The sequence below is a fragment of the Pavona decussata genome, unplaced genomic scaffold (assembly GCF_977016875.1).
Source record: "Pavona decussata unplaced genomic scaffold, jaPavDecu1.1 SCAFFOLD_329, whole genome shotgun sequence".
In the NCBI taxonomy this organism is placed as follows: domain Eukaryota; kingdom Metazoa; phylum Cnidaria; class Anthozoa; order Scleractinia; family Agariciidae; genus Pavona; species Pavona decussata.
The window spans coordinates 153,095-180,360 of record NW_028145717.1 but is presented as its reverse complement, the minus strand read 5'-3'; the positions used below and the strand labels follow the sequence as shown (position 1 = coordinate 180,360).

General features: G+C 38.1%; 1 protein-coding gene and 2 pseudogenes across 1 annotated transcript in view; 2 read left to right on the top strand and 1 right to left on the bottom strand.

The window, feature by feature from the left end:
- LOC146453544 (uncharacterized) overlaps nt 1-27,266 on the top strand; it is a 94,041-nt gene that overhangs the window by 44,759 nt on the left and 22,016 nt on the right. Inside the window, exon 8 of the mRNA XM_085096489.1 lies at nt 5,070-5,141. Coding sequence (XP_084952615.1) covers nt 5,070-5,141 — 72 coding nt within the window. The remainder of the gene's footprint in view (nt 1-5,069; nt 5,142-27,266) is intronic.
- LOC146453549 (uncharacterized) lies at nt 11,740-13,536 on the top strand (annotated as a pseudogene).
- LOC146453548 (uncharacterized) lies at nt 13,996-15,013 on the bottom strand (annotated as a pseudogene).

Sequence of the window (27,266 nt, the reverse complement as noted above, 5' to 3'; positions counted from 1 at the left end):
TTCGTTTTCCGGGCTCTTATCTGCTTTTTGCTTTAAGTATGTTCTTCATTGGCCTTACAAGCTGAGTGCTAAAAGCATTGGTGGCATTTATACCACTGTTAGGCTAACCTTCAGGCGACACTTACACCACCGTCCCGTGTTACACTACCCGCCTTGAATAGCTTTCGCTAAACGCGGGTAGTGTACATCTGAATAATGTAAAAGATGATTTTAATAAATGGTTGATTTATTTGAGCGTAGCTTACATAAAGCGCGAACTTTCGTATCGTAAAGAAGTAATTGTAATTGCCTTTAAATGCGGTTCTCTTTTGTTGTTCAAGTCTCGTCGATTAAGTCAGGCAAGGCCGGGCTATTAAGCTGGACATGGTGTGGCCATTTGACACCAGCCCCCCCCCCCCCCCCTCTTCCCCAGTGGTACCATTCTGTCCATTGCACGTGCACCATGTACAAAGCATCTGCTTGTAAAACATTTGTACTAAAAAATCCCATCCTAAAAGATAAAAAGCTGGTAACAGATTTAGTACCATGTCAGCTAGGGGATTTTAAGCTTGAAGTCGGACGCAGACAAACTGCCGCGGAAAAAAATATAATCTGGTTGTTAATTTTGTTGGGTGTCCTGCGCGCTCGGTCTCATTGTGTGACAAACATGATCGTCTCATTCTACAGACGATTCCTCTTGTGTGCGTCTTCGGCCTGCAAAATTTCTTCTTCTGCGACTATAGATAATCGCATCATCGTTCTTAATCGTACAATTGAGTTACTTTATTTGCTATAGCTGTGTGGAGACTCAAATATGGTTGAATCTGTCAGGAACTGTAATGTTTCATGCAGGAGTCATGCGTAAGGTTGTTGATTACTTGTGCTTTGGTAAACATGGTCGAAGGGAAGATAACAATTTTGAAGGGAGAGTGGCGACGAAAAGCAATCTACAGCTACAAGTTTTGCAAGGTAAACTTGTAATGTTGACTTTCAAATCAAATACGGTGCTAAGCACTAAGATTTGCTTGGAATATTGGCTTCGATTATTTGTGTTTGTTGACAAGTGGAATTTGTGATTTTTCTCGACATAGAGCGTGTTTTTTCCGTGCAGAAGTTAAGAGCCCCAGACTAATTTTTATATCCTTGAAAAGAAGACTATTTCCACTAATCACAGCCTTAATTTCAAGCGCTTCTGAGTTATACCGCATGGGAAAAACGTTTATTGAAAAACTGCTCCAAAATGAGATTTTTAAACAATGAAATATTGGTGATTTTTAAACTCTTGCCGTGCATTCCCAGTTAGGTAAACAATCCTGGTTTTAGACTTGAATCATTTGCCAATGACTCTTACACAAATATACCAATTTGAAAAAACCGTGCTTCCTTTTGCGCTTTACACGAGCGAAGTTCTTGTGTTGTTACTCGACGCACTAATTTCCGCCATTTTATGACGGTCGGCGCCCGTTACAGTTTTTAAGAATTTCCTTGAAAATACAGCCAGCTTTGAACAAAAAAAATATATCACGTTTGTTGGCTTATCATAGGGTATCTCTGAGCGAAATGTGAAGATTTTGAATTTTTGAAGCATGTGCCACATTTTACTGATATCACGCGGTCTTCACAGACATTCTCTCTTAAGTCTTGAGCATCAAAGGCAATTAGACTAATCATGTTGTAGCCTTTTAAGTAAAAAGTAACATGTTTTGTGAACATGAACACATTTGTCACTGTAAGGAATATTAAAGGACTTGAGAAATATCTTGATTTAGTCTCTTTGGAAGGACAGATACATTCCCATAATCAGAATTGGACCCATCAGTGTTAGTAAGGAAATGTAAAATAGTTGTTCCTATAAGGATAAAAAAAAATGAAAAGTGTTCATCACCCTGAATTTACGTAGAATTGGAGTTAATTTGCCATAGTTGTAGTTCCCGGTATGCAAAAGTGGGATGGGTGAAGGTCCCGCCTAAAATAGTATCTCTATAGTGTCAATTTAAGTTCTAGAAGAAAACCATTTAATTTCCTACTGAATATTACCCAATCGATGCCAAAGAATAAAGGAAATGTGGTCCACAATTGAAGCCACACTTGCAGTTCAGTATATTTTATACCGTTGTAATTTGATAATAATGTTGAAATGAAACGACTAAACAACTGAATAAAAGCGAGAAGCAGGCCAAACTAATAAGATGAAAATGTGATAATTTGCCATGATGATGATGGTATATTTTATCGACTCATAATTCGTACAAGGTCGATTTATGTTACAAAAACTCTCACATGCCTATTCATTTTAGGAAAAGCTTACAGGAAAAGCGATGCTTCCTTCCAAATGAATTCTCACTCTGCAGTGACAATTTGTACTTTGTTGAGTTTTTGCAAGAGGAATGAAGAAAGAAATCTTAGAAAAATGTTTGTTTACAATTTAAATGTTGCGCGCCATTAATCGAGTGAACGCCGTAAGCGCGATACAGCAAGATGTAAAGTTTGAAGTTTTGTAACGCTGCTATATCCAAATATATCCAGTTAATTTTCTGTTATATTATGAAAAAATTATCGGTCTTTAACATATGTAAAGTTTAGGGTGGAGTAGTTTGGAGCTTTTGCAAAACAGGACTCGAACACTACTCGTGCACGATTAGCGTAAGTACTATAATTCACACTGTTCAAATCCACACAAATTTAACCAACTTAAGACGCAAAAGATTGACTAATATACTTCAGACAAAAACATGTTTAAGTTCTGGGCCAAAAGTATTCATAAACCTATTGGACAGGTTTCACCAGGACCTGAAAAATGAGGGAAGAAAACTAGATTTCCGGTTTGTCGAAAGGAAACTTTTGCCAGCCATAACACAAACCGGAAGCGCGAAAAGAGCGCTCGTGCCTGCTCCGCATCACACATCGCACGAAGAGCGGACCGCTCGTTTCACCGCCCAATACCTATCCGCCCCTGGTACAAACTGATAAACACAGCTGTGGCTTCCACATCGGTACAGGAACTTCATTGTCCTCAAAAGTACCATAAAAAAGTCTCCTTTTTTGTCTAATGTTTATCAGTGAGCATGCTCTTAAAGAGTTGAAGGGATTTGGGTAAGGTTTTCCGAGTTTGATAATTTGTGGAAAGTTCCAACTGCGATGGTCTTTCATTTATTCATTACTAGGTTAACTAAAATGCAAATCATCATCGTTTATTTAATTTATTTATAATTGCAAAGAATTTTTTAACCATCCAGCTAAGATTTTACAAATATTAGGCCTTACTCGAAATTCCTAAATCCAAGATATAATTACAGAGATGTATAAAAATACCAAGAGTCACAAGTCTGTAAATGAAGTTCTACCTCAGTAAATGTACCTGTCAACTCAATGTAAATCCCCTCTAACCCCCCACCCCCACTCGGTCCTGGAAATGCGGGAAGTTTAGCGCAAAAAAAACAATTTTCCCCCTTCAACAGCATCCTAAGGCCCGGTTTAAACGTCCAATTTCACATGCCCCGAATCTAATTCAGCAATCAATGCATGTAAACTCGGTTCGACGTCTAAATCAATTAAATTCGACAGATCTGAATTAAATGTGACTTCTCCCGCATCTTCGACTCGGCCAGTTGAATATTCGATGGAAGCTCGACTGTTGCTTTATAGGTCGAACTTCACATGTGCCGAATTGAATGCATATATATTTTTTTTAATTTATTTTAAATTATGTTTTACCCACAATTCTACTTTTCTTCCTAATGCTATGCGTGGCTCAAGAGAAAAAAAATGGCGGAATCGGACGCGATGTGTAGCTCGATCTGTTTTTCTGCCACCAAATACACATGTTTAAAATGCGCTATTTCATTTTGCATGAAATACTCAGTATTCCGGCTTAATCGACGACAAGATAGTAGACGAGATCTGGGTACACGTGTGATGTTTCGTGCATAAAGTAGCAACAGCAAAACAAGAGAAACCCCCAGAAACAGTCTTCTCCTTGATAGAACGTAGTTTAATGCCACTTGCATAACGAGTGTTCTTGTTCTGTTGACACGAATGAGCTGAGAAATATATAAGCGAAGGCAAGGCGAAAAGCTTCCATTATCCGCCATGTTTCAATTAGCGCGGGAAGATACACGAAGCAAAAAAGGCCTGGGAACGACACTTACAAAAGCCCTGTTATAAATTAAATGCGACTCCATATATTCGACGTCTTAATCAAATGTGGAATTTAAAAATTGGATTCGACCCAAATAGGTATTAAATTCAGCACACGTGAAATGAGACGTTTAAACCGGGCGTAATTCTCATAGTCGTAGATGACATTTGTTTCTTTGCTATACGAAATGGGATTTTGTGTACAGAATCTTGTGTCGGCTGAAAATTAAAGTATTAACACGAGATTGTTGTCCAAAGGATATTTAATAACAAAGGCCAAGTCCCTCGATAAAATGACTGCGAATGATCGGCATGGAATCTAAATGATTGAATGTTCGGTTCCAGTACGACATTCACCGCTTTGCAAGGCATGGTCAGAAAATTTGATAAATCTTACGATATGAAAGACAGAAAAAGACATGGCTGACAATACAACGTAAATTAATACTGACATGTGAATTACCTCGTTGCTAGGGATAATTTAATGTAAATCTCGCTTAAGCCAAAAGGCGAGAGTAATTACTCACTTTTATTGAACCAGAAGTAAAAGTCCCCACCTTTTCTGAGTAATTTACCTAAGTAGGGAAGTGAGTGCCTGGAAGATGTAACATAACAAAATATGATATTCAGGTAGAATAACAGTAGAAACTCATCGGTGGTGATTTAGAACCAATTACAAATGGAAAATCATTGATTAACCCAAGCAACTGAACGAGTTTTGGTTAGATTATGTGCGGAAAACTACATAGGGATTACAGAAAATATTTCTATTATCAACGGAGGCAATATTGGGCAACCTTTTAATCTTCAAGACAAGAATCGAACATACAATTTAAAAAAATGTTTTTTTTCTGATAACCCTCGATAAGTAATAGTATCCTAAACATTAAACTAAATATTTAATACATATGTCACGTGATAGTCACCACCCGGGTGTGATTATTTGTTGGTAGGTTGGTGAGTAACAACCAACTGAAAGAACTGCCCAAAGGAGTTTTTGATAAGAATGCCCAGCTGATTGAACTGTAAGTAAAACTTTTCTTCTTGGTCTTTAAAACAAAACCTCGAGAGACGCTAGGGTTCCTCCATGAGAACTCTTACGTTTCTCTTGCTATCTAAAAACTTCCCATGTGTATCTACATTTCAATGGAACAATGTTTAACTGTAAACTGGAAAATAGCCTTCAATTTTAATAACAACTGGCATTTGAAGCAACTTTAACTCACAATTGACAGCTGTAGAAAAATCCTTCGTATGAAAAATAGTACTTCATTTCTTTACCTTTATTCCCTCAGAATCAAATGACACATGTTATTTTGTGTGGTCTGTTAAATACCGGCTAAAAGACTCATTAGTGCACATCTCCGTCCAACATGTTTCACTTTTTAGCCTCATCTCTAAACTTTGCATTTTAAACGCTTTTCTATGTTTGATCTAGGTGAGGCATTTTGATCTAACATTTTGCGTCACAAACAAATGTTCTCTCGTTCAGCCACCGCATTGCTTTTCTGTGCTAGAAAGGCAACCAATCAGAAGTAGAATTTGCGTTTAACTACTCAGATCTCAATTTCAGCGGTAATGCGTTGTTTGGGCAACATTGCTTCACAATAGTTGAACCTAATTACGGTTTGGGTCGACCAAAAGTAATTAAGGTTACCGTATACCTTTAGGGATGGCTTCAGTTTAACGGATGTAGCGCCTCTCGGTTAAATCACAGATACCCAAAACTCATATCAAATTAAAGTTTATTGAACTGGGTATTCAAATATTTCACTGCTTTTCCAAAGTAATAAATTCCCAGGTTTTCCGTAAAGTCGAAACTTGAAGGTCCAGATCGTCGTTCGAGAGTTCCAACTCAATGTGATTTTTATATTTTGGAAGTTTGATTTTTTCCTTCAGTTCAGGATCCCAAAAGCTTTAAAAAAGTGTCGGGGTTTTCCTTGATTCGATTGCGTTCAAAAGTTACAGAACATTTTCAAGAACTGCGAGAAAATCATGCGGAATGAACGCACGGAAATGGCTTTCAAGGAAAGAATTTTTAGAATTATCGAATTCCCCGACTTGTTTTTGTTGATCATATTTTTCTAGAATCTCGCCAAATTTGACTGAAATCGGCCAAATCGTTGTTGAGTTGTACTTCTTGAAAGTGTCCCCTCCAAGCGAAAATTAAAGTTTGAGAAATCAGCGATTAAAAAAATCCTGCTACACAAACAAGTACCGCCCCATAACGCCTTTATGGAAAATTAGCGAATCATTTTGCGAGCTACTTTATCTCCCGGTCACCTCCTTTTTTTCGCAGTTTTGGACGTACTCGCGTTCCAGGGTATAAATCAACTCCTTCGCCATTTTGTTGGATATGTGCGGTGTTTGTTGTACATCGATTTTGTAATCTGTAATCATTATGGGAAAATCAAAACGGGGACTGAAGCCGTCCTCATCACTGAAGCAAAGCTGCTGGGCCGAAGCAGAAGCGGCAGAGGCAGGCAAAACTGTCAGCACAAAGAGCTACGGAATTATCGGGGAACCACCGTAACCGTATGTATTTTCTCAGTCAAAACGAAAATTCTTGCTATTCTTTTAAAAGCCGGCGAACACATCTATTCGAGCGAAATAATGTTGAGAGTAGCGAAGTTTCGGGATTGCTTATGGAAAGTTCTGGTGAATATTTGCTCTTGCATGAAAGTTCCAAAACGTTTATAATGCCGCAAATAGGAAACAAGTATCCGTTTGACGTTTGAAAGAAAACGTTTAAACGGAAACGTTTAAAAGAGTTGACTCCGTTTAACGCTTTGGAAATTACACCTATATAACAGTAGGTCTTTGTGAAAACACTACAAGCAAAAGCGGCGACTTTCGCTTTACTAGCTGTCGTCGTTATCTTGTAGCGACGGCCGACGTTGAGAAAAGATCAAGACATACTGAGTAATTATTATGCCTCTTCATTGTTAGCGTTATTTTCCATTTTTTTCCTTTTGTTTTGTTTTGTTTTGTTTCCGCTTGCCGAGACTTGTAACGTTTACGCACCCCAACACAAGATTTAGTGATCTGATAACATTGAGCCGCAAGTAATAATAACAATAAAAAAGGCAGCTCGTGAAGCGCAATTCACGGACACGCGAATTGAAACAAGCGCGTCTCCGAATATTTGCTTGTCTGGAAGATTTTAAGACCTTTACCTACTTCAAAGTGTACCTTAAAGCTATTGTGTTCTTTTATCTTAGTTTCGTACTCGAGAAAACGCAAGTTCTTCCACTAAATACAGGGCATTCGAAGTGCGGGAACGCGAGGGGTTCAAGTCTATAGAAAGACCGTTAGCGTGATTATCGCAACGGGTGGTTACACCGGCAGGAATATGCTGTCAATCAGAGTAAAATTTAACTTCCGGTGGAAATCGCTTTCGGCAAATACTCACTCTTTTTCTAAATTTTTTTTTTGTTTGTAAGAGCTTACTGGAACGTTTATCTTCTGCTAAAAAAAAATTAAAATCCAATTTTTTTTTTTAACGTACTTGGTAAATTTAAGTTCGTCCTGCCGAGCAAACCGTCGAACTTAATTCAGCCAAACTTAATTAGTCGCCAGATCAAATAAAAAAGCAAAGCGGCCAGGAAATACATGTCAAAGATATGAGACGATTGTCAAAAGAAAAAATGAAAGTATGGGTTTATTGGCAAAAAAAAATAGAGTTAAATAATATAGTAAAGGAGTATCTTCAATAAATTTTGCTTGTTTAATTTAAATTTATCCGTTTCTATTAGTTATCCATAGAAAACAACAAGACGAATAAACAAATTAAAGATTATTATTATTATTATTATTATTATTATTATTATTATTATTATTATCATGGCAGTAAAAACTTCTGGATGCCCAGATTACCTAAACAATGATTCGACGGCCAGCCGCAGCCAATCAATGTAACGACCAAAGTCCATACAATTAAACTCCGAACTTCTAATCATAAAAATCCTAGTAATTAAATTCTAAAACTATTTACCATCCATAAAATCCTCAATCTAAATACTAAAAGTTCTGTTCATCGCGATGAAAACACTTAAAAAATAAATAAAAATAAAAGTATAGTAAAACGTCTACTGTCCATTATTTCAAAAGCTTAAAGCGCCTGGCAATGTTGAGTGAGCTTGTGATTACTGATTTCTGTATCTGCAGAGCTATTGTGTCGCTTTTATCTCCCACTAGCTCTTTAAGTGCCTTCCTGACATCTCATTATTATTATTATTATTATTATTATTATTATTATTATTATTATTATTATTATTATTATTATTATTATTATTATTATTATTGAGAATTAAGTGATAAGATCTTGAAGGGAAACGTTTTTCGTGTTTGATCTTTGGCCTAGTTCTGTTTTGAATTAATTGAAAACCAAAATTCGAAGTTGGGTCATTTTTCATCCCAGCACTAGCCCTGTTTTATTCAGAAAGACATTTAAAGTAATTCATGCATTAGGTTCGTCTCATGTGAAGATGGGCGGTTGACCCAGGGTCAATCTTTAGCCGTTCTTCATGCCTGAAGCCGTTTAGCCGATCCAAATATAATCAGTCGAACTCAAACACCGTACTTATCATGAGTCGAACACAATTCAACTAATTAACATGAATTAAGTTCGGGTGAAGTTCCGTGTTTGACCATTTCAAGAAAGAAGAAAATGTCTGATCGTTTAGCCGAGGTTTTGGAGTTGCCGCTATGGCTTATTGGATATGTTGAGGGGGACTATATATTTCTCCTTCAATATTGGCGTTACCAGAGACAATGTTTGATCATGTGGTTAATCAGTAGTTCCCTATCTCAAGCCTACCTGACCGATTGCTCGGGAGTCTGGCAAGATATTAAACCATGGGATGCGTACAAACTCAAAAGCATTCAAGAACCAGCTGTCAGAGTCGTGCACTACGAGAAAAGTAGTGCCTAAGACGAGCTACTTTCCACAACTACTAAACTTGTGACTCTCTAAACCGAAAACAATAAGGCATGTCATTAATAGAGCTAATGCAATAAATGTACCAAGTGGAAAACCATTTTATGTTCTCAATACTTGATTTATTTTTAAAAACGAAAGACAGCGACCACGGCTTAGAAAACTGAAAGTCTTTTCCTACTCGTTTCAAGAGAGTGATCTACCGAACACATTTAAAAAAGAAACCAGTCCAACAGATATGACCCAAGTCTTTCAGGAGTTTTAGAAGCGAGATTTTATGATAAAGAAAGGCCTAAAAGAAATTGTGTATGCTTCGTTTCTTTGGTTCTACTTGATAGGAGAAGAAGTTGAGTTGTCTACTATTCCCTTATTGCTTTGGAATTCATCAGATGATGTTCGTCTACGTATCCAAGTTTGAATTACAATTTAATCGGTTGGTTGGTTTCCTCGGCGAGCATGCTGTGTGATTTATGTAAATAAGGTAGTGCGTGAGAGATAACAAAATACCGTATTCAGTTAAGATAACAGCAGAAACTCGTCGGGGGTCTTAAACCATGCAGCTTGTCCTAAAAACATAAGAATATTTATATTTCTAATTAGCCTGTCAGGAAAAGACGCTGAAACATGCGATGTTTGAATTAGTTTTTCACCGAACTGCAAACCCAGCAAATTTATTTAGGAGGTAAACGGCTACGGGTCATGGGTAACAGGTGATAGGTCAATGGTTGGCGGTATGAGGACTGAGCAAATGACCAAAACAGTCGGCCGGCATGTTGTAGCGCTGCGCAATATCAATACATTTCGTAATCCTGAAAGCCCGCGGTCATTGCCCTTGTGGTCACTGGTGAGTTGGTAGGAATTTGAAAGAAACTCAAGGGCAGATGATGAGCCATGAGAGATGTTACCTTAAAAAGTTGTTTAAACAGAGATCAACGTTAGATTCCTTCTGTTTGAAAATCCACTAGGTGGTATTACTTTGTATAGCAGTTTATCTTCTCAAGTTTTTCGACTAATTTTCACTGTAAACCAATATAAAATATATCACACCGTGCCGAAGAACTAGCAAACACGCTTGAGGAAGAAAGCTATCTTTCCAACCGAAAACTGAAAAGTTGCTTCAAATTTGTTTGACAACACACATTTGAAACAACCTTAATGCGCCTCAGTAAAAAATGCTGTTGGAAAATATTTTGCATTAAATTAGGGATGGTTTAGAATGTTGGATCAGGTGCGGAATAGCCACGCTACCGATATCGAGGGATTAAGATCAAGTGTATATTCCCATTATCCGAAGACCTTCCTTAGAAATATCTCTGCAATCTTTCAAACTTCAAGACAAGGACCGAACGTATTATTTCAAAAAGTTCGTCATTTTTTTTCCTGATAACCCCTCAAAAACGAATAGTATTCTACACATTAAACTAAATATGAAATGTATGTTGCATGATAGTCACCATCAGGGTGTGATTATTTGTTGGTAGGGGCCTGGATAACAACCAGCTGAAGGAACTGCCCAAAGGAGTTTTTGATAACAATTCCCAACTGTGGTTACTGTAAGTAAAACTCTTCTTCTTGGTTTGTAAAACAAAACTCGAGACGTTAAGGTTGCTCCAGGAGAACTCTTACGCTTCGCCTACTCTCAACAAACTTCTCGTGTGCATCCAAAATTCGATGAAGCAATGTTTTACTTAAAACTGGAAAGTAGCCTTCAATTTTACTAACAATTGGCACTGGAAGCAAATTTAACTCACAGCTGCAAACTATGGAAAAATTCTTCGTATTAAAATAGTCTCTCTCTCTTTTCATGCATATTTGATTTTTTATTTTCGGATTGATTTTTTGCATGTCCTTGGAAGACACATGATTTTGCAACAAAACGTTTACCTATCTCCATCCAAAATCGTGTTTAAATCAAAAGGGGTTAGAGTTCAATCGATTATTCGTGTACTTTAAAAAGCGTTTTCATCGACTGGGAAGACAAAAAATAAATCCGGCATTATGCGAGAAAAAAGTTCGGTTACAGAACTGGCTAAACTGGTTAGTGGGAGAAGACCAAGGTGTATGCTTAGTTTCCTTAGTTCTATTTGGCAGGGAGAGAATAAGAGAATGAGAGTATTATTTCTTGAAACAAAAAAATAAATTGGTTAACCAACACAACTTAGCTCTAGCTTACTAAGTATTCTATTTAAATATAAGTCAAGTGTTAGTACCCATCAGGATGTGATTATTTGTTGCATTACATGGTAGGTACTTGAATAACAACCAGCTGAAGGAACTGCTCAACTAACATTTGTACAACATTATCTCACTTCTGAAAAAAAAAACTCTTGAAAACCTTTTGTATTAATATAATCTTCTTATAAGCTGGAAGTGAGAAATTTATCAGGAAAATAATCCAACTTCTCCTAAGAACAGTCGAACCTGTCACCATGCCATTGCTAACACCGATTCTCTATCACAGAGTAATATGAGACTTGAAAACATATAACAAACGTCTTTCATACTTCTGGTATTTCAAAGGCGATGAGTGACAATGAGAAATTATAACTCGTATGGTTTGTTTTTGTTTATTATTATTATCATCATCATCATCATCATCATCATCATCATCATCATCATCATCATCATCATCATCATCATCATTATTATTATTATTATTATTATTATTATTATTAAGGGCTGCCGCCCTTCACAATATCAGGGTTGTTTGTCCAGCGGTAGCTACATTTGCAATTAATACTTACCGAGCATCAGCACGACTATTGGTAACGGGTGGTAAAGAGCTTGTTTCTGCGGAGGGTACCATGCAAGGCGATCCCTTAGCTATGTGCTTATATGCCCTCAGTCTACAGCCGCTTATATCTCGGCTACAGACAGTTAGTCAAGCCAAACAGTGCTGGTTTGCAGATGATGCGACAGGCTGTGGATCAATACAGAACATCAAGGCGTGGTGGGACGGGTTAACAGTGGCCGGACCGGACTAAGGATACTATTCTAATGCTGGAAAATGCTGGCTTGTTACAAAGCCTGACAAGGAGGAGATCGGTAGAAGCATCTTTGAAGAAACGGCAATCAACATCACCACAGAAGGTCGGAATCACCTGGGTGCGGCACTGGGCTCCAGATCCTATCTTGAGCAGTACGTCAACGGTAAAGTTCAGGAATGGGTGGGGCAGGTGATAAAATTGGCTGAGTTTGCTCTGTCGCAGCCACAGGCTTGCTACGCCGCGTTCACGTTTGGATTAAAACATTGCTGGACGTACTTTATGAGGACTCTGACTGATTTAGAAGATCTACTCGCACCTCTGGAGTGTGCAATAGCTGAGGTCCTCATACCGTCCATTACTGGGCACCAATGTACACAAGCTGAGCGAGAGCTGCTGGCGCTGCCGGTGAGAATGGGAGGCATGGGCCTAACTAATCCAAGTCAAGTAGCAGCCTCAGAGTATGTAGCATCTGTTAACATCTCTGGTCCATCAGCCCAACAATTAAAATCACAGGTGCACAAGCCACCAGACGAAAATGAAATGCACGCTGTACAACCGGAGATGTGCCAAGTGAAGAATCAGTATCTGAAGGAGAAACTTGATGAGGTGAAGTGCTCGGTTTCTGGAAAAACTCTGAGAGCTGTGGACCTTGCCACCCAGAAAGGTGCCTCTAGTTGGCTTACCGTTCTGCCAATTAGAGATATGAACTTTGACTTAAACAAGAATGAATTTCGTGATGCTGTGAAACTCAGGTACGACTGGGAAGTTCCTGATATGCTCTCTGTTTGTGTTTGCGGGGACCGCTTCATGCAGTGTCGATCACGCTATGATATGCGAAAGGGGCGGTTTTGTCATCCAACGCCATAATGAACTGAGGGATCTGGAGGCGGAAATGCTTCGCATGGTGTGTAATGGCGTTGAAACTGAACCAGTTTTGCAAGACATCACAGGAGAAGAGCTCAATAGGGGAGCCAACACCGCTCCTGATGGGCAGCTCGATATTGTGGCAAGGGGGTTCTGGGAGAGACAGAGGTCGGCTTTCTTTGACGTTAGAATTTGCCACCCAAATGCTGACTCCTACAGGGATATGGATCTTAACCAGATTTACAGGCAATATGAAACGGAAAAGAAGCGCCAGTATGCTAGCCGAATTTTAGAAGTGAAGCAAGCCACATTCACGCCATTAGTTTTTGGCTCGAGAGGTGGAATGGCGGTGGAATGCAAGCGATACCATAGTAGGCTGGCTGATTTAGTTACTACAAAGAAGGGCGAAAGCTATGCGACTACTATGTCATGGATCAGGGCAAGGGTGTCCTTTGCGTTGCTGAGATCAGCATTACTATGCTTAAGAGGTTCGCGAGCTACAAGGAGGATCCATCTAGAATTGACGGACATTGACTTTGACATCGAGAAAGGACATGCAAACATTCGTTAAAAACATTGAGAACATAATTTTATTTCTTAGTTCTTATTTTTCTTGGTAGCCTTCCATTTGATGTTGGTTGTTATTCCCATTTTTTTAAGATTTTTAACTTTGTATATATTATTGATTTTTTTAATAAGAATAGCATAGTAATTTTATGAGAAAAAAAATCGGCTTCAAAGTTGTCTCTTTTTTCATCGAAATGAATTGTAAATAGTTTTTAATGTTTTTTTTTTTTTACTTTTAACTTGTGAATAGCAATTTGCTTGAAATATGTTAATAAAGAGTTCTCATCTTTTATTATTATTATTATTATTATAATTATTATTATTATTATTATTGTTATTATTATTATTATTATTATTATTATTATTATTATTATTATTATTATTATTGTTTATACAGGCAAGAACTAACTAAGGAAAAGTCCTACGTTTCGGCGACATCTTGGCGCCATTGTCAAGGGAAACTAAAATTAAATACGCGATTGCAAGAGTAACTGAGAGTTCAGAGTCACTAATTTGCATAAGTTAAACAAAGACTTTAGCCCAAATTGAGTCTAACTACATATTTAAACACGGTCGTAATTGTTTAATGAGTAGCATCTCATTAATGAGACAAAGAAACCATTTCTGGCACTTTAATTCAACACACAAAAAAACAATTGCGAAGGTCATCTGGAACCCTGCCTGCGTGTTTATTGTCATAGTGTTTGCGCACTGACGAGGTCTTGCTTCTATGTCCATCAACGCGTGCGAACAGATGGCCACGGGTGTATCCGAGATAACGAGCATCGCACTGGTCACACTTAAAGTTATACACAACGCATTGTTGATCAATGAGCTGAGGCTTAGGTTCACTTGTCGGGAACTCCTGGGCGATCTTGCGGCTCGTAAACACTGGTTGGACAATAATCTGGAGCTCCACACAGTTCTTTTAACTGTGTCTTCACGATATTAGCAGACTTCTGGTCTTTTAAAGGGTATGACAATCCGAGTAGTGTTTTCTGTGTTTTCTGTTTTCTGTTTTAGACAGCAATGGAGACTGGTTAGCGACCTTTAGATTTAGGAAGGTTTTAACACTGGAGTCCACAAGGTGCTTGGGATACTTCAGTTTAGAGAACACGGACTTCAGGCGTTCGCACTCCTCAGTGAAGTAGGACCATGACGAAGACAGGCGATATGCACGGTCGAGCATAGTTGTCAATAGACCGCTCTTGTACCTATTATCAACTTGACTGTGGTAATGGAGAAACAGACCACTGTTTGTTTGCTTCACGAACACTTTAGTTTCAATACGAGGCGCCCGGTTTAGGATTTGAATACCGAGGAAGGAGAGCATTCCATGATTTTCGACCTCCATAGTGAACTTGATGGCGGGGTCGGCGTGGTTGAGGGTGTTGAGAAAGTCCCTAGCTGTAGACAAATCGGGCACGACGGTGAGTGTGTCATCAATATATCGACGATAATAAGGTGGCAGCTTACCCTCAACATCTAATTTCTCTTTAATAGACGACATGAATACGTTGGCTAGCAAAGGCCCAAGGGGGGACCCATCGCTACACCGTCGATCTGTTTATACAGGGAACCATTGAATTGGAAAAGCTGCCCTTGGTTCCCACACCCAAAAGATCAATAAGGTCCTGTTTCTAGATGTATAAGTTGTACTCGGAATTAAACCAGTTGTTTACAAAGGCTCCGTCAGAATCTTAATCTTAATGGTTTCACCCAAAGGTATACATTCGTGAACAAAGAGAACACATCATAGGACACAAGTAAGTCACCAGGTGTTACGTTGAGGTCTCGCGGTAGTCCATTCACAAAGTCGAAAATATCCGTGACTGTGTTATTATTATTATTATTATTATTATTATTATTATTATTATTATTATTATTATTATTATTATTATAATCCAACTTGAATGAAATGGGACCTAGCTTAGAATATTATCCGAATGCTAAAAAATGCTGGATACTTACTAAACAGGGGAAAGAGGATGTTGCAAGGGAAGTATTTCGTGATACTGCAATTAACATATCTACGCAAGGCCAGAAGCATCTGGGCGCTGTGGTAGGCTCTAGAACCTAACTAGAGGAATATAAACGGAAAAGTGGAGGGATGGGTCAATCAAGTTGTCAAGCTGGCAGAATTTGCTGCGACGTATCCAAAGGCTTCATACGCGGCCTTCACACTTGGGTTGAAACATCGCTGGAATTCCTACCTTAGAATATTACCCGATATCTAAGATCTTCTAGAGCCGCTAGAGCGTGCCATAAGCAACGCCCTTTTCCCTGCTATCACAGGGCACACTTGCACGCCAGCTGAACGTGATTTATTAGCATTACCTGTAAGGATGGGTGTTCTTGCGATCACAAACCCATATCATACTGCAGCCTCGGAATATTACGCTTCAACTTCGATAACTGAACCACTTGTCGAACAGATAGTGGCGCAGACGCATGAGCTCCCGGACGACTATACAATTACAACACTGCAGCAACATAACCGTAGAGATAAGGATGCACGCCTCAGAGAAAGCCTAGAGGAAGTAAAGAATGCCCTTCCTGAACAAACCAAAAGAGCTACCGACCTTGCTGCGGAGAAAGACGCATCTAGCTGGCTTACAGTCATTCCTGTTAAGAATGTGGATTTTATCTTAAACAAGAGAGAATTCAAAGACGCCATTCATTTGAGATAGGATTGGCAAATAAACGACATCCCGCCTACCTGTGCGTGTGGAGATGTTTTTGATGTAGACCACGCCATAGTATTGAGACGTGGAGATGGTGTGCAATGATGTCTTAATTGAACCGGTACCTCAGGAGATCAACAGAGAAGTGCTGACACTCGGTACAAACAGAGCAGCGGATGCCGGCTCGACATTCATACTCGTGGCTTCTGGGGGCGGCAAGGCTCTGCCTTTTTTATGTAAGGGTTTGTTACATGAATGCAGAGTCTTATCGAGGCCTCACCCCAAAACAAATCTTCCGCCAGTATGAGAGTGAGAAGAAGAGAATCTACGCAAGCAGGGTGCTAGAAGTGGAACAAGGCTCCTTCACTCCACTGGTATTTACTACCACCGGAGGAATGGCATGTGAATGCATGAGATATCATAGTAGACTGGCCGAACTTTTATCAACCAAAAAGGAAGAGAATTACAGTATTACAATGTCATGGCTTCGCGCCAAAGTCTCATTTGCCATTATGATATCTGCGCTGCTATGCTTGAGAGGCTCACGTTGTACGCGAAGAGCACCGCTCAACATTGCAGATACCGACTTTGAAACAAGAGACTATGAGGTAAGAGAGCGAATCCCTGTGCCCCATGATAATTATTTTCAATCTTCTTTTAGTTCGCGCCATGCTATTTTGGGAAATTATAATCCGCCATAGAGTTTAAAATTAAATGACGTCACTCTAACTGACCAATAAGATGTCGACATTAAAATAGCAACGCAAACAAAAATAGATTGAAAAAAAATTTCATAGGAAGAGGGGCATGTATGGGGGATTCGCTCTCTTACCTTTTAGTCTCTTGTTTGAAATCGATAAGCAACTAGCTATATTTTAGGATGAAGACGAATTTCTTAGCTTTTTTCCTTTCTTTTCTTAATTTTAGTTGTTTTTAATGACCGATATAAACCGCTTATACTTTAAATGGGAGGTTTTTTTTTCGTCATTAAGGACCGAAATTTAACTTCCGAATATATTTTTAGTGATGATATGATCATATGATTTTTTTATTACGAATAAAAATACTATTATAATTTGATGAGATCTGTTTTTTTTTCCTTTTTCTTCCAAAAAATTGGGCTTGAAAAAAGTCTTTTTTTAATCGACAAGAATTGTAAATAGGTTTCAATAGCTCTTCTTTTAAATTTTAACTTGTAAATAACTATTTGCTTGGCATATTTTAACAAAGAGATAATTATATTTTATTTTCATATTTATTTTAAAAAATTATTATTAATATTATTAATATTATTATTATTATTATTATTATTATTATTATTATTATTATTGTTATTATTATTATCTTTTCTTTTTTTTTAGTCGGTGATTAAATGAGAAGAATTGTTTTCGGTTCGTGAGATAGGCAACACAGGCGTATTCGAGGAAAATATAGTTTTCCCTAACAGTAAAGGTAACTATGTCATTTTGAATCGGAAATGAGAAAGTCATAGTCGACTCCTGCATGTTAAGAGTGTTCCGAGCATGCCTATGTTACTAATAACACATCTTTCTTATTTTATTCGTGGGGGTTAAAAGAAGTACCATGCATCGAAACTCTTTCAAAGCTAGAAGTATTCAGATCTCTCGGAGAATTGTTTGAGAAATTATCACCCAAAAGTCGGGAAAACTGTTTCGATTTTAAATGGTTTAAAACAAGGTTATATAAGCATGAAAGAAGAGACATGGAACTGTTTCCAGGGAGAATTATTATTTTAAAAAGTAACTTCTTTTCTGGTTAAAATCAATTCAACTTTCTATTAAGCACGCATTTATAAAATTTATTTTTATTGTAAAAAACTATATAATTCAACCTTCGGGTTGCAATTTAGTTTTAACAAAGCATCTATCTATCCATCTATCTATATAGGCCTCTTCGCTGGAATATACAATACGTTGGCGCATGCAATTTTAAACCACCAACGTAAATAAATAAGTTACCCGTTTTTCAGCGGCATATGGAGTGATTGGGCAAGCTCAATATACCCACTTACAGTCCGCGGCTAAGAGAACAATTTCTTAAAAGTTCTTAACTAGAAAAGATGCAACAACGTCTCCACAGTGGTTATCATGGTTAGTTAGTGGTGTATTTGGAGCTCTTGGAAATTGCTCACAAGGCTCGATGAGAAGTCAATGGCGCACTCTCAAATAAGGCTGAAGCTTTCTAAACAACTGAGGTTCTAATCTCAGAGCTTAAAGACCATGCAATGATATGCAGTATTGAGAATGATAAAGTCAACCCGTAGCCCATACAAAGTAATCTCATTTAAAATTTAATAATGGCTGCAATTTGTGGAGGAAAATCTAAGCACGACTTAGATACCACACTGGCATGTCATGGAGGCTTCCGTCGCAGAAGACGACAAACTGGAGTAATAGACTCTTCTTGTCTCCCACGTTTTGGAGGAACACGTTTACCCTAAAACAGAAAAAAGAAGAAGAAGAAGACAGTGAGGTCCAAGGATGTCCCCAACTCTCTTTTAGGCAGCAGGAGTCTACGAACAGGAGAAGAACTGTTAATTTTGGGCCCAATGAGAAAATTAAGAATGATAAAGACTCTCTTTCTCTCGCTGTAATCTAACTAAAGGTGACTTTTATCAGGCGACTTACAAATCCTTGTAGCAACTTTGATTAGTTCAGTTTGAGAAAACTGAATGCAGCTGAAGTTAAAGTAATAATGATTAAACACTCTTCCGAGTGCTTGAAAATCTTCTTAAATGATTAACTTTATTCACGATGTCCACCATCTTTGTGAGCGCGGAAGTACTAATGGGAAAACATATAGGTCACGTGGTCGCTCGGGGGCGGGGGGCAAATATTGTTAAAATGTCGTTTCGACGAGAGCACAGTGGCATCTGAGATGTCAATACAGTTATTCTTGAGGTGGAAAGTTGATCAGTTGAAAACGGTTTCTGAAAAAAAAGGGGGAGCTCTATTATCAGGAAGAAAAGCAGAGCTATACAGCTATAGTCCGTCCGAAGCTGGAATATGCCTGTGCCGCTTGGAACCCATATCTTCAAAAAGACATCGTTAAGCTTGAAAAGACCCAGAGAAAAGCAGCTCGGTTCTGTACCAACAACTACCATCCTACAGCCAGTGTTACCGAAATGCTTCATGACCTAGGAGAACTATGACCCGATTGACCCTTCTATACAAAATAGGCCGTGGACAAATTGATATCGATGTCAACACTTATCTCAACCCGTATACTGAACGTAGAACTCGGGGAAGCCATCATTATTGACATAGACAGGAAAAGAGAAACGTTTTTCGTATTTGATTTGTGGCCTACCGTGTAGCATGAAAATTTTGCGGTTTTAATTTTTGCGGATTTTGCGGATTGACCTCGATCCACAGAAAGAAGTTCCCGCAAAAAAAAAAAAAAACAGCTGTAAAATAAAACGCCGCAAAAATTAACCCCTTTAATTCAGTTGTGCCACTGGGCACTTGGACTTATACAAGAACATTTATATAATTTTCCATTGGAAAAAGCAACGAGAGCTGTCAAGAGTAAAGCAATTCAGTACATTAGATTAGCACGAATGGACCACGAATGGGAACGCACAGACTCGAATCGTGCAGCAGACCAACCATATTCTAGTTGCGCTTCTGCGCCATGCACTGAGAAGTTATTTCAATTCTTGAAACGTCAACTGAACAAGAGTGTTATTATAATCGACTGAGTCTGTCCATTGCGTTACAGTAGGGCATAGTTTTGCGTTTTAGCAGACCGCTCCCCAGTAAGGTCTTAAAGTTGTATACCAGCTACATTTTTCACTCAAAAGCCCCTCTGTATGCCTAGATATGTTTCAGCTACGGTTATTCAAATATTCATACTGCTTTCTTATAAAATAATATAGGATAAAACTGGTCGTGGCAAACCGTATTAACGACACAGTGTTTGGTTGTGCATGGTAAGGTTGGCATTTTGTTTTGTTTCGATGTTGCTCAGTCTCTTTGCGCAGTAAGGTATTACAGTGATGTCTCTAATATGTAAGTAGAGTAAATTTTGAATCAAAATACCGTTCACTAAAAGTTGAAGATATTAAGGTTTCTTCCACTTAAATGTTCTTCTGCTTGAACAGACTCATCGCAAAAATTAGCTCTCAGAAAGAAATTTCAGTCATCTCAAACCGCAAAAATTTGTTCCCGCCATCAACAGAAAAATCTCCAATCTGCAAAATAAAACTCCCGCAAAATTTTCGTGCTACACGGTAGTTCTGTTTTGAATAAGCGAAAACCGAAATTCGAGGTTGAGTCATTTTTCAGCCCAGCACTAGTCCTGTTTTATTCAGAAAGGCGTTAGAGTAATTCATGCATTAGGTTCGGCTCATGTGAAGATGCGCGTTTGACCCCTTTAATCTTTAGCCGTTCTTCACGAAGAATGGCTCAAATGTAATCAGCCGACCTTAATTAGGTCAAATCCAGTACTCTACATGAGTTGAACACAATTCAACTAATTAACATGAATTGAGTTCATGTGAACTTCCGCGAAGAAGAAAAGGTCTGATCTTTTAGCCGAGGCTTTGGAGTTTCCGCTATCTTATTTGATATGTTGAGGGAGACTATATTTTTCTCCTTCAATATTGGTGTTACCAGAGACGATGTTTAATTATGTGGTCAGTCAGTGATTTCCTATCTCAAGCTTAGCTGACCTATTGCTAGGTAGTCTGGTAGGACATTAAGCCATCTGATGCGTCCAACCTCGAAAGAATTCAAGAAGAAGCTGTCAGAGTCGTGCACCGCAAGAAAAGTACTACCTAAGACGATCTACTTTCCACAACTAGAAATGTAACTCTCTACAACCGTACCAAGAGGAAAACCATTTTATGTTCACAATACTTAATTAATTAATTAATTAATTAATTAATTAATTAATTAATTTATTTATTTATTTATTCATTTATTTATTCATTTATTTATTCATTTATTTATTTATTTATTTATTTATTTATTTATTTATTTATTTATTTATGAAATACAGCGGCCACGACATAGAAAACTGAAATTCTTTTCCCTCTTGTTTCAAGAGAAAGAAATTCAACTTAAGACACCAGGCCCACGGGAATTTTAGAAGCGAGAGTCTTTAAGAACTAAAGGCCGGAAAGAAAAAAAAAATAATATGAATAGGAAGGTTAGTTTTCTGCACAAACTGTGTATGCTACGTTTCTTCGGTTCTACTTGATAGGAGAAGAAATTGAGTGGTCTACTACTCCGTAGTTGCTTTGGTATTCATTACATTGTGTTCATCTACGCAAAGGTTGATTTGCAATTCAACCAGTTCGTTTCCTCCGCGAGCATACTGAGTGATTTACGTAAATAAGGTAGTGCGTGAGAGATATAACAAAATATCGTATTCAGTTAAGTTAACAGCAGAAAATCATCGGGATCTGAAACCATGTAACTCGTCCTAAAAGCATATTACGAACATTCATTATGCTAACTACCATGTCAGGAAAAGACTTACGCATGCCGAAACATGCGATGTTTTAATTTAGTTTTTCACCAAACTGCAAAACCGACAAATATAAATAGGATGTAAACGGTTATGGGTAACGGGTGACAGGTGATAGGTCATAGATTGCCGGTATGAGGAAGACAAATACGCTCGCGGTCATTGCCCATGTGGTCACTGGTGAATTGATAAAAATTTTTAAAGAAAAGACACAAGGGCAAATAATGAGCCATGAAAGCAACCTCGTTCCCAGGGTCTCTACTCTTCATTTCCCCTGGGAGCAAGAGAGGGGAGACCCTGGGAACGAGGTTGCCATGAAAGATGTTACTTAAGTTATTTAAACAGAGATCAACGTTAGATTCCTTGCATTTGAAAATCCAGTAGGTTGTATTGACTAGTATAGCAGTTTATCGTCTTAAATTTTCCGACTAATTTTTACTTTAAAGCCATACAAAATCTATCACACCTTGCCGAAGAACTAGCAAACCTGCTTCAGGAGGAAAGCTACCTTTCTAACCGCGCGAAAACTGAAAAGTTGCTTAAAATTTTATTGACAACTAACACTTAGTTTAATGTGTAGGAAACTATTAGTTATCGGGGGTTATCAAGAAAAAATGACGATCTGTTTGAAATAATACGCTCGGTCCTACCTGTCTAACCGAAAAAAACTGTTGGAAAACATTTTGCATTAAAATAGGGATGCTTTAGAATGTTAGATCAGGTGCGTAATAGCCACGCTACCGATAACGAGGGAGTAAGATCAAGAGTATAGTCCCATTATCCGAAGAACTTCCTTAATATCTCTGCAATCTTTCAAACTTCAAGAAAAGGACCGAACGTATTATTTCAAAAAGTTCGTCATTTTTTTTCCTGATAACCCCTCAAAAACGAATAGTATTCTACACATTAAACTAAATATGAAATGTATGTTGCATGATAGTCACCATCAGGGTGTGATTATTTGTTGGTAGGGGCCTGGATAACAACCAGCTGAAGGAACTGCCCAAAGGAGTTTTTGATAACAATACCCAACTGTGGATGCTGTAAGTAAAACTCTTCTTCTTGGTTTGTAAAACAAAACTCGAGACGTTAAGGTTGCTCCAGGAGAACTCTTACGCTTCGCCTACTCTCAACAAACTTCTCGTGTGCATCCAAAATTCGATGAAGTAATGTTTTACTAAAAACTGGAAAGTAGCCTCCAATTTTACTCACAACTGGAAAGTAGCCTTCAATTTTACTAAAACTGGCATTAGAAGCAAATTTAACTCACAACTGACAACTATAGAAAAATCCTTCCTATTAAAATAGTCCTCTTTCTCTTCTCTGTAATTAGCTCATATCATTCATATTTAATTTTCTATTTTCAGATTGATTTTTTGCGTCTCCTTGCATCTCGTTACCTTTCAAGTTTACACTGAATCAAAAGACACATGATTTTTGCGACTAAACGTTCACACATCTCCATCCAAAATCGTGTTGAAATCAGAAGAGGTTGCAGCTCAATCGATTATTCGTCTACTTTTAAAAGCGTTTTCATCGACTGAGAAGACACAAAATAAATCCGGCATTGCGCGAAAAAAAGTACAGAACTGGTCAGCTACAGAAATGTATGCTTAGTTTCCTCGGTTCTTCTTGGCAGGGGGAGAATAAGAGAATGAAAATATTATTTCTTCAAACAAAAAATGAATTGGTTAATCAACACAACTTAGCTCTAGCTTACTAAGCATTCTAAGTAAATATAAGTCAAGTGATAGTACCCATCAGGTTGTGATTGGTGTGTGCATTGGTAGGGCTTTAATAACAGCTGAAAGAACTGCCTAAAGTTGCCTAAAGTATTAATAGCAACTAACATTAATTTAACAAATAGACTCCAATTTGCCGTGCGTCTGTACTCTGGCAACGCACAGGTGACGTCAAAACGTGGTGAGAACAAAGAAATACGCTACGAGCAGCGGGCGAGTAGCGTGACTGATGTTCTTTGCTCAAATTGACGTCCTCTGTGCGTTATTAGAGTACAGACCAACAGAAAAATGGAATCTATTTGTTTCATACAATAACCAAGACATTTCAACACAATTCGTGAGCGAGCATTGCGTTGACCGAGCTGAGTCAAAAACTTTCCAGCAAACTTTTAGACTACTACACACATGCAGTTGTGATCCTCTAAAGAATCTCAATAACAATATATATTTTCAAAACTAACCTCTATACCAGGAGGAAATCCTTACCCCAAAAAAAATCCAGGATGTCAGTCGCTTCACTGCGATTTGTGATCGATTACTCGTCATTACCGGATTTCTATCGAAGACATATTTGGACAAATATTTTCTACCTTTTCACATCACAACAACGTTATGGTTTTGTTTCCCTTGCTGAGTTCACTTGCAACGGTCTTTTTCCAAAATTTCATCAGACAGTTTAACGTTCTTGTGAAAATTTGCCTATGTTTGTTTGCAAAACTTCGTTGACCAGTCACTCTGGCTGGACTCTAGACTCTGATTACGTGCGCCGGTCACACCACTTGACATATATAAGATAGCTGATTGGACACTCGAAAATAGGATGGTACTCAATGCTTCTAAAACGAAAAGTCTGCTTGTAACTAGCAAACGCCTAGAGAAGAAAACTCCAATCAAGATTGTCAACATTTTATGCAACAGTAGCGAGATTGAGCAAATTAGACAACCCTTTATTTTTACCGAACTTATTGATAACCTTTGCAAAAAAGTCACAACGGATTGCAGTACTCAAGAAGATTAAGCGTAATTTGCCCCTCGCAGAACGTAAGCTGTACTTTAACGCGTTGATCAAGCCGATAACCCTGTATGGATTATGCGCATGGAGCACTGCGTCAGAAGAAAATTGTCTTTGTATATTTGTTGGAAATAACAAAAAATTAACTATGATAAGCTGTAAACTGTAATAAACGTCAAACGCGTATCTAAACTGCAGAAGTGAGCACTTCGTGTAATTTTGGATGCAGATATCGGAAAAAAGGAGTGAGATGTTCTTTAGACGGCTTGATTGGCTGCCGCTTAAGGACAAATTAAATCTCCAAAAGAGTACTTTAACATTTAGGCGCATCAAAAAATGAAAACGACTGCCCAACTCGGACCGTCATAGCGAAACTATTCGATACGGAAAGTACAACTTGGTGTGTCCTTACCATAACAGGAAAACAGACGGGAGTCGTTCCTTTCAAGTTCATGGGGTGAAACTCTGGAACAGTAGGCCTTTGAATGTGCGCAAGAAGGAGACCATTGGCCCTTTAAAGTCTGCTCTTAAAAAATAACTTTTAGTTCATTAATTCTTAGTTTATAGTGTGCATTACGTTCTTCACTCAGGTATTCAATCCATGTACATATTTTTAACTTCCACATATTTCAGCATTTCCATTTTTTAGTTTTTTAACCTACTGCATGTGACTATCTTAGATGCATTTTAAGTACTGAATAATTTTTAAGGATAGAGGGCCACTAGTTTATCAGAAATTCTGTTATGTGTTACCCTCCTTGAATAAAACTTACTTGCTTGCTTGCTTGCTTGCTTGCTTGCTTGCGTGCTTGCTTGCTTGCTTGCTTACTTACTACACATCTAGCACCCATTGATTTCAATTATGGTGTGTCACAAGGTTCCTCCCTTGGCAGTCTCTTTGTCATGTATGCAAGTGAGCTGTTCAGTGCATTCGAAAGACATCTAACGGCTTTGCAGGCGACCGCTGATGACACACAGTTGTGCAATCCAGTCCGGAATCAGGTGCTATACAATGTGCATCTGTTTGCTCCTCAGTGAGGGGGAGGTAAAAAATCTAAGTTGCTGCTTTGACACTTAACTCCCACGCGCATATCTCGTTTCCCGCGCTCAAATCACAGACCCTAATTGGTGATAAACTCAAAAATAATTTGAAGCGTTCTAAGCAAGTGTTGTTGTAATCCCAGATTTCAAAGACCATGCAATGATAAGCAGTATTGTGAATGATAAAGTAAACCCGTAACACGTACCTACAAAAAGTATTCTAATTTAGAAATTAATAATACCTGTAAGTACCATTCTCTGTATGTATGTATGTATGTATGTATGTATGTATGTATGTATGTATGTATGTATGTATGTATGTATGTATGTATGCTCTTCTATTTTTGTCTCCTTACAATACTGTTGTTGGCAGAGACAATGTTAATCGTGTGGTCAGTCAGTAATTCCCTTTCCCTAGCAACTTGTATCCACCCTGCTAATCCCTCGGACAGTGGTTATTTTGTAAACTCAGCGGTCTTATGAAGAAGAAAAGGCTAAATCAAGGACACTTTCCTTAAGCCCAGGGTACATGTAGCTTAACTAAATGGAAAAACAATGTAGCTACCACTCTTTTCGCTATCGAAAGCCTACAAGCCTGACATACCATCTTACCTGACCCACTGTTCGGATGCGGCTCTCTACAACTGACAACCATAGGACATGTACTGATGTAGCTAATGTAATTAATGAACCAAGTGGAAACCAATTTATGCTCACAATAATGCATTGATTGATTTAAAAAGAAAGACTGCGGGCACGACTTAACTAAGAAACTTAGAGTCTTAGAGCCCACAGGTATGGCCCAAGATACTCAATATGTATAACAATAGTTCTGGAATCACCTCTTTATATTGCAACTGACATCTTTTCTGATACATTTTACATCGTGAATGCTTTAAACATTGATATTATTAACAAGTAGATCTTAACTTTATAAACTATATTCGATTTTGAGACGACATTATGGCCTTATAATGACGGCTAGTTGGAAGAAAATATATTCCGTATTGGGCGGAGTCGCGAAGCGACGGAGCCCAATTCGAAATATATCTCCCAACGCCGTCATTATAAAGCTGTAATGTCGATTCTGCTTTCCGCATTCGGAAGGTAAGCTTTGCTTTGCTTTGAAAATGCCATAATTTATTGGAATTTAAGCTCATTGTTATTCACCGTGGCCGTTTAAGGACGGTGCCTACTAATACCAAAGCATTTTTGCGCGGTTTATGACTATGCAGGGAAAGCAGATCTTAGCAAAGCCTATTGAAATCCATAGACAACTGAAAATAAACGATAAAAACAAACAACGTTTCGGAATCGTCATGACGCCATTATCAAGTTCGAAGTGATAGAAATAAATAAAGTCAATGTCAGAAATAGTTCATCAAAAAATTAACATAATGTCTATTGAAATCCAAAAAGAAAAATGGGGGTAACAACCCTTTTTTTTTTTTTTTTAGAAATAATTAAGCAAAAATTATTCTAAAAAGTAGTAAAATACAAAACAATGTGTGGCATTTTTATCCAAATTGAAGCTTCATTATTTCTGAAAAATGCATGGTTAGCCCAAATTTTCTTTTTGGATACCAAAAGCACTTGCTAAGTTCTGCTTTACCGAATAGTTTTAAACCACGAAAAACTTAAACTTCCTTGTTTAGTAAGAATCACCCATAGGAAACCCAAGTATCTCGAGATGCGCAGAACGTATGCGCAGTAACAATAGTAGGCACCGTCCTTAAGTAAATTTCTCTTCATCGAATTTATAATCACCCTTTTTCGCTTACCTTCAAGGAAAAAAAGTTGTATCCGCTGTTTATGGTACAT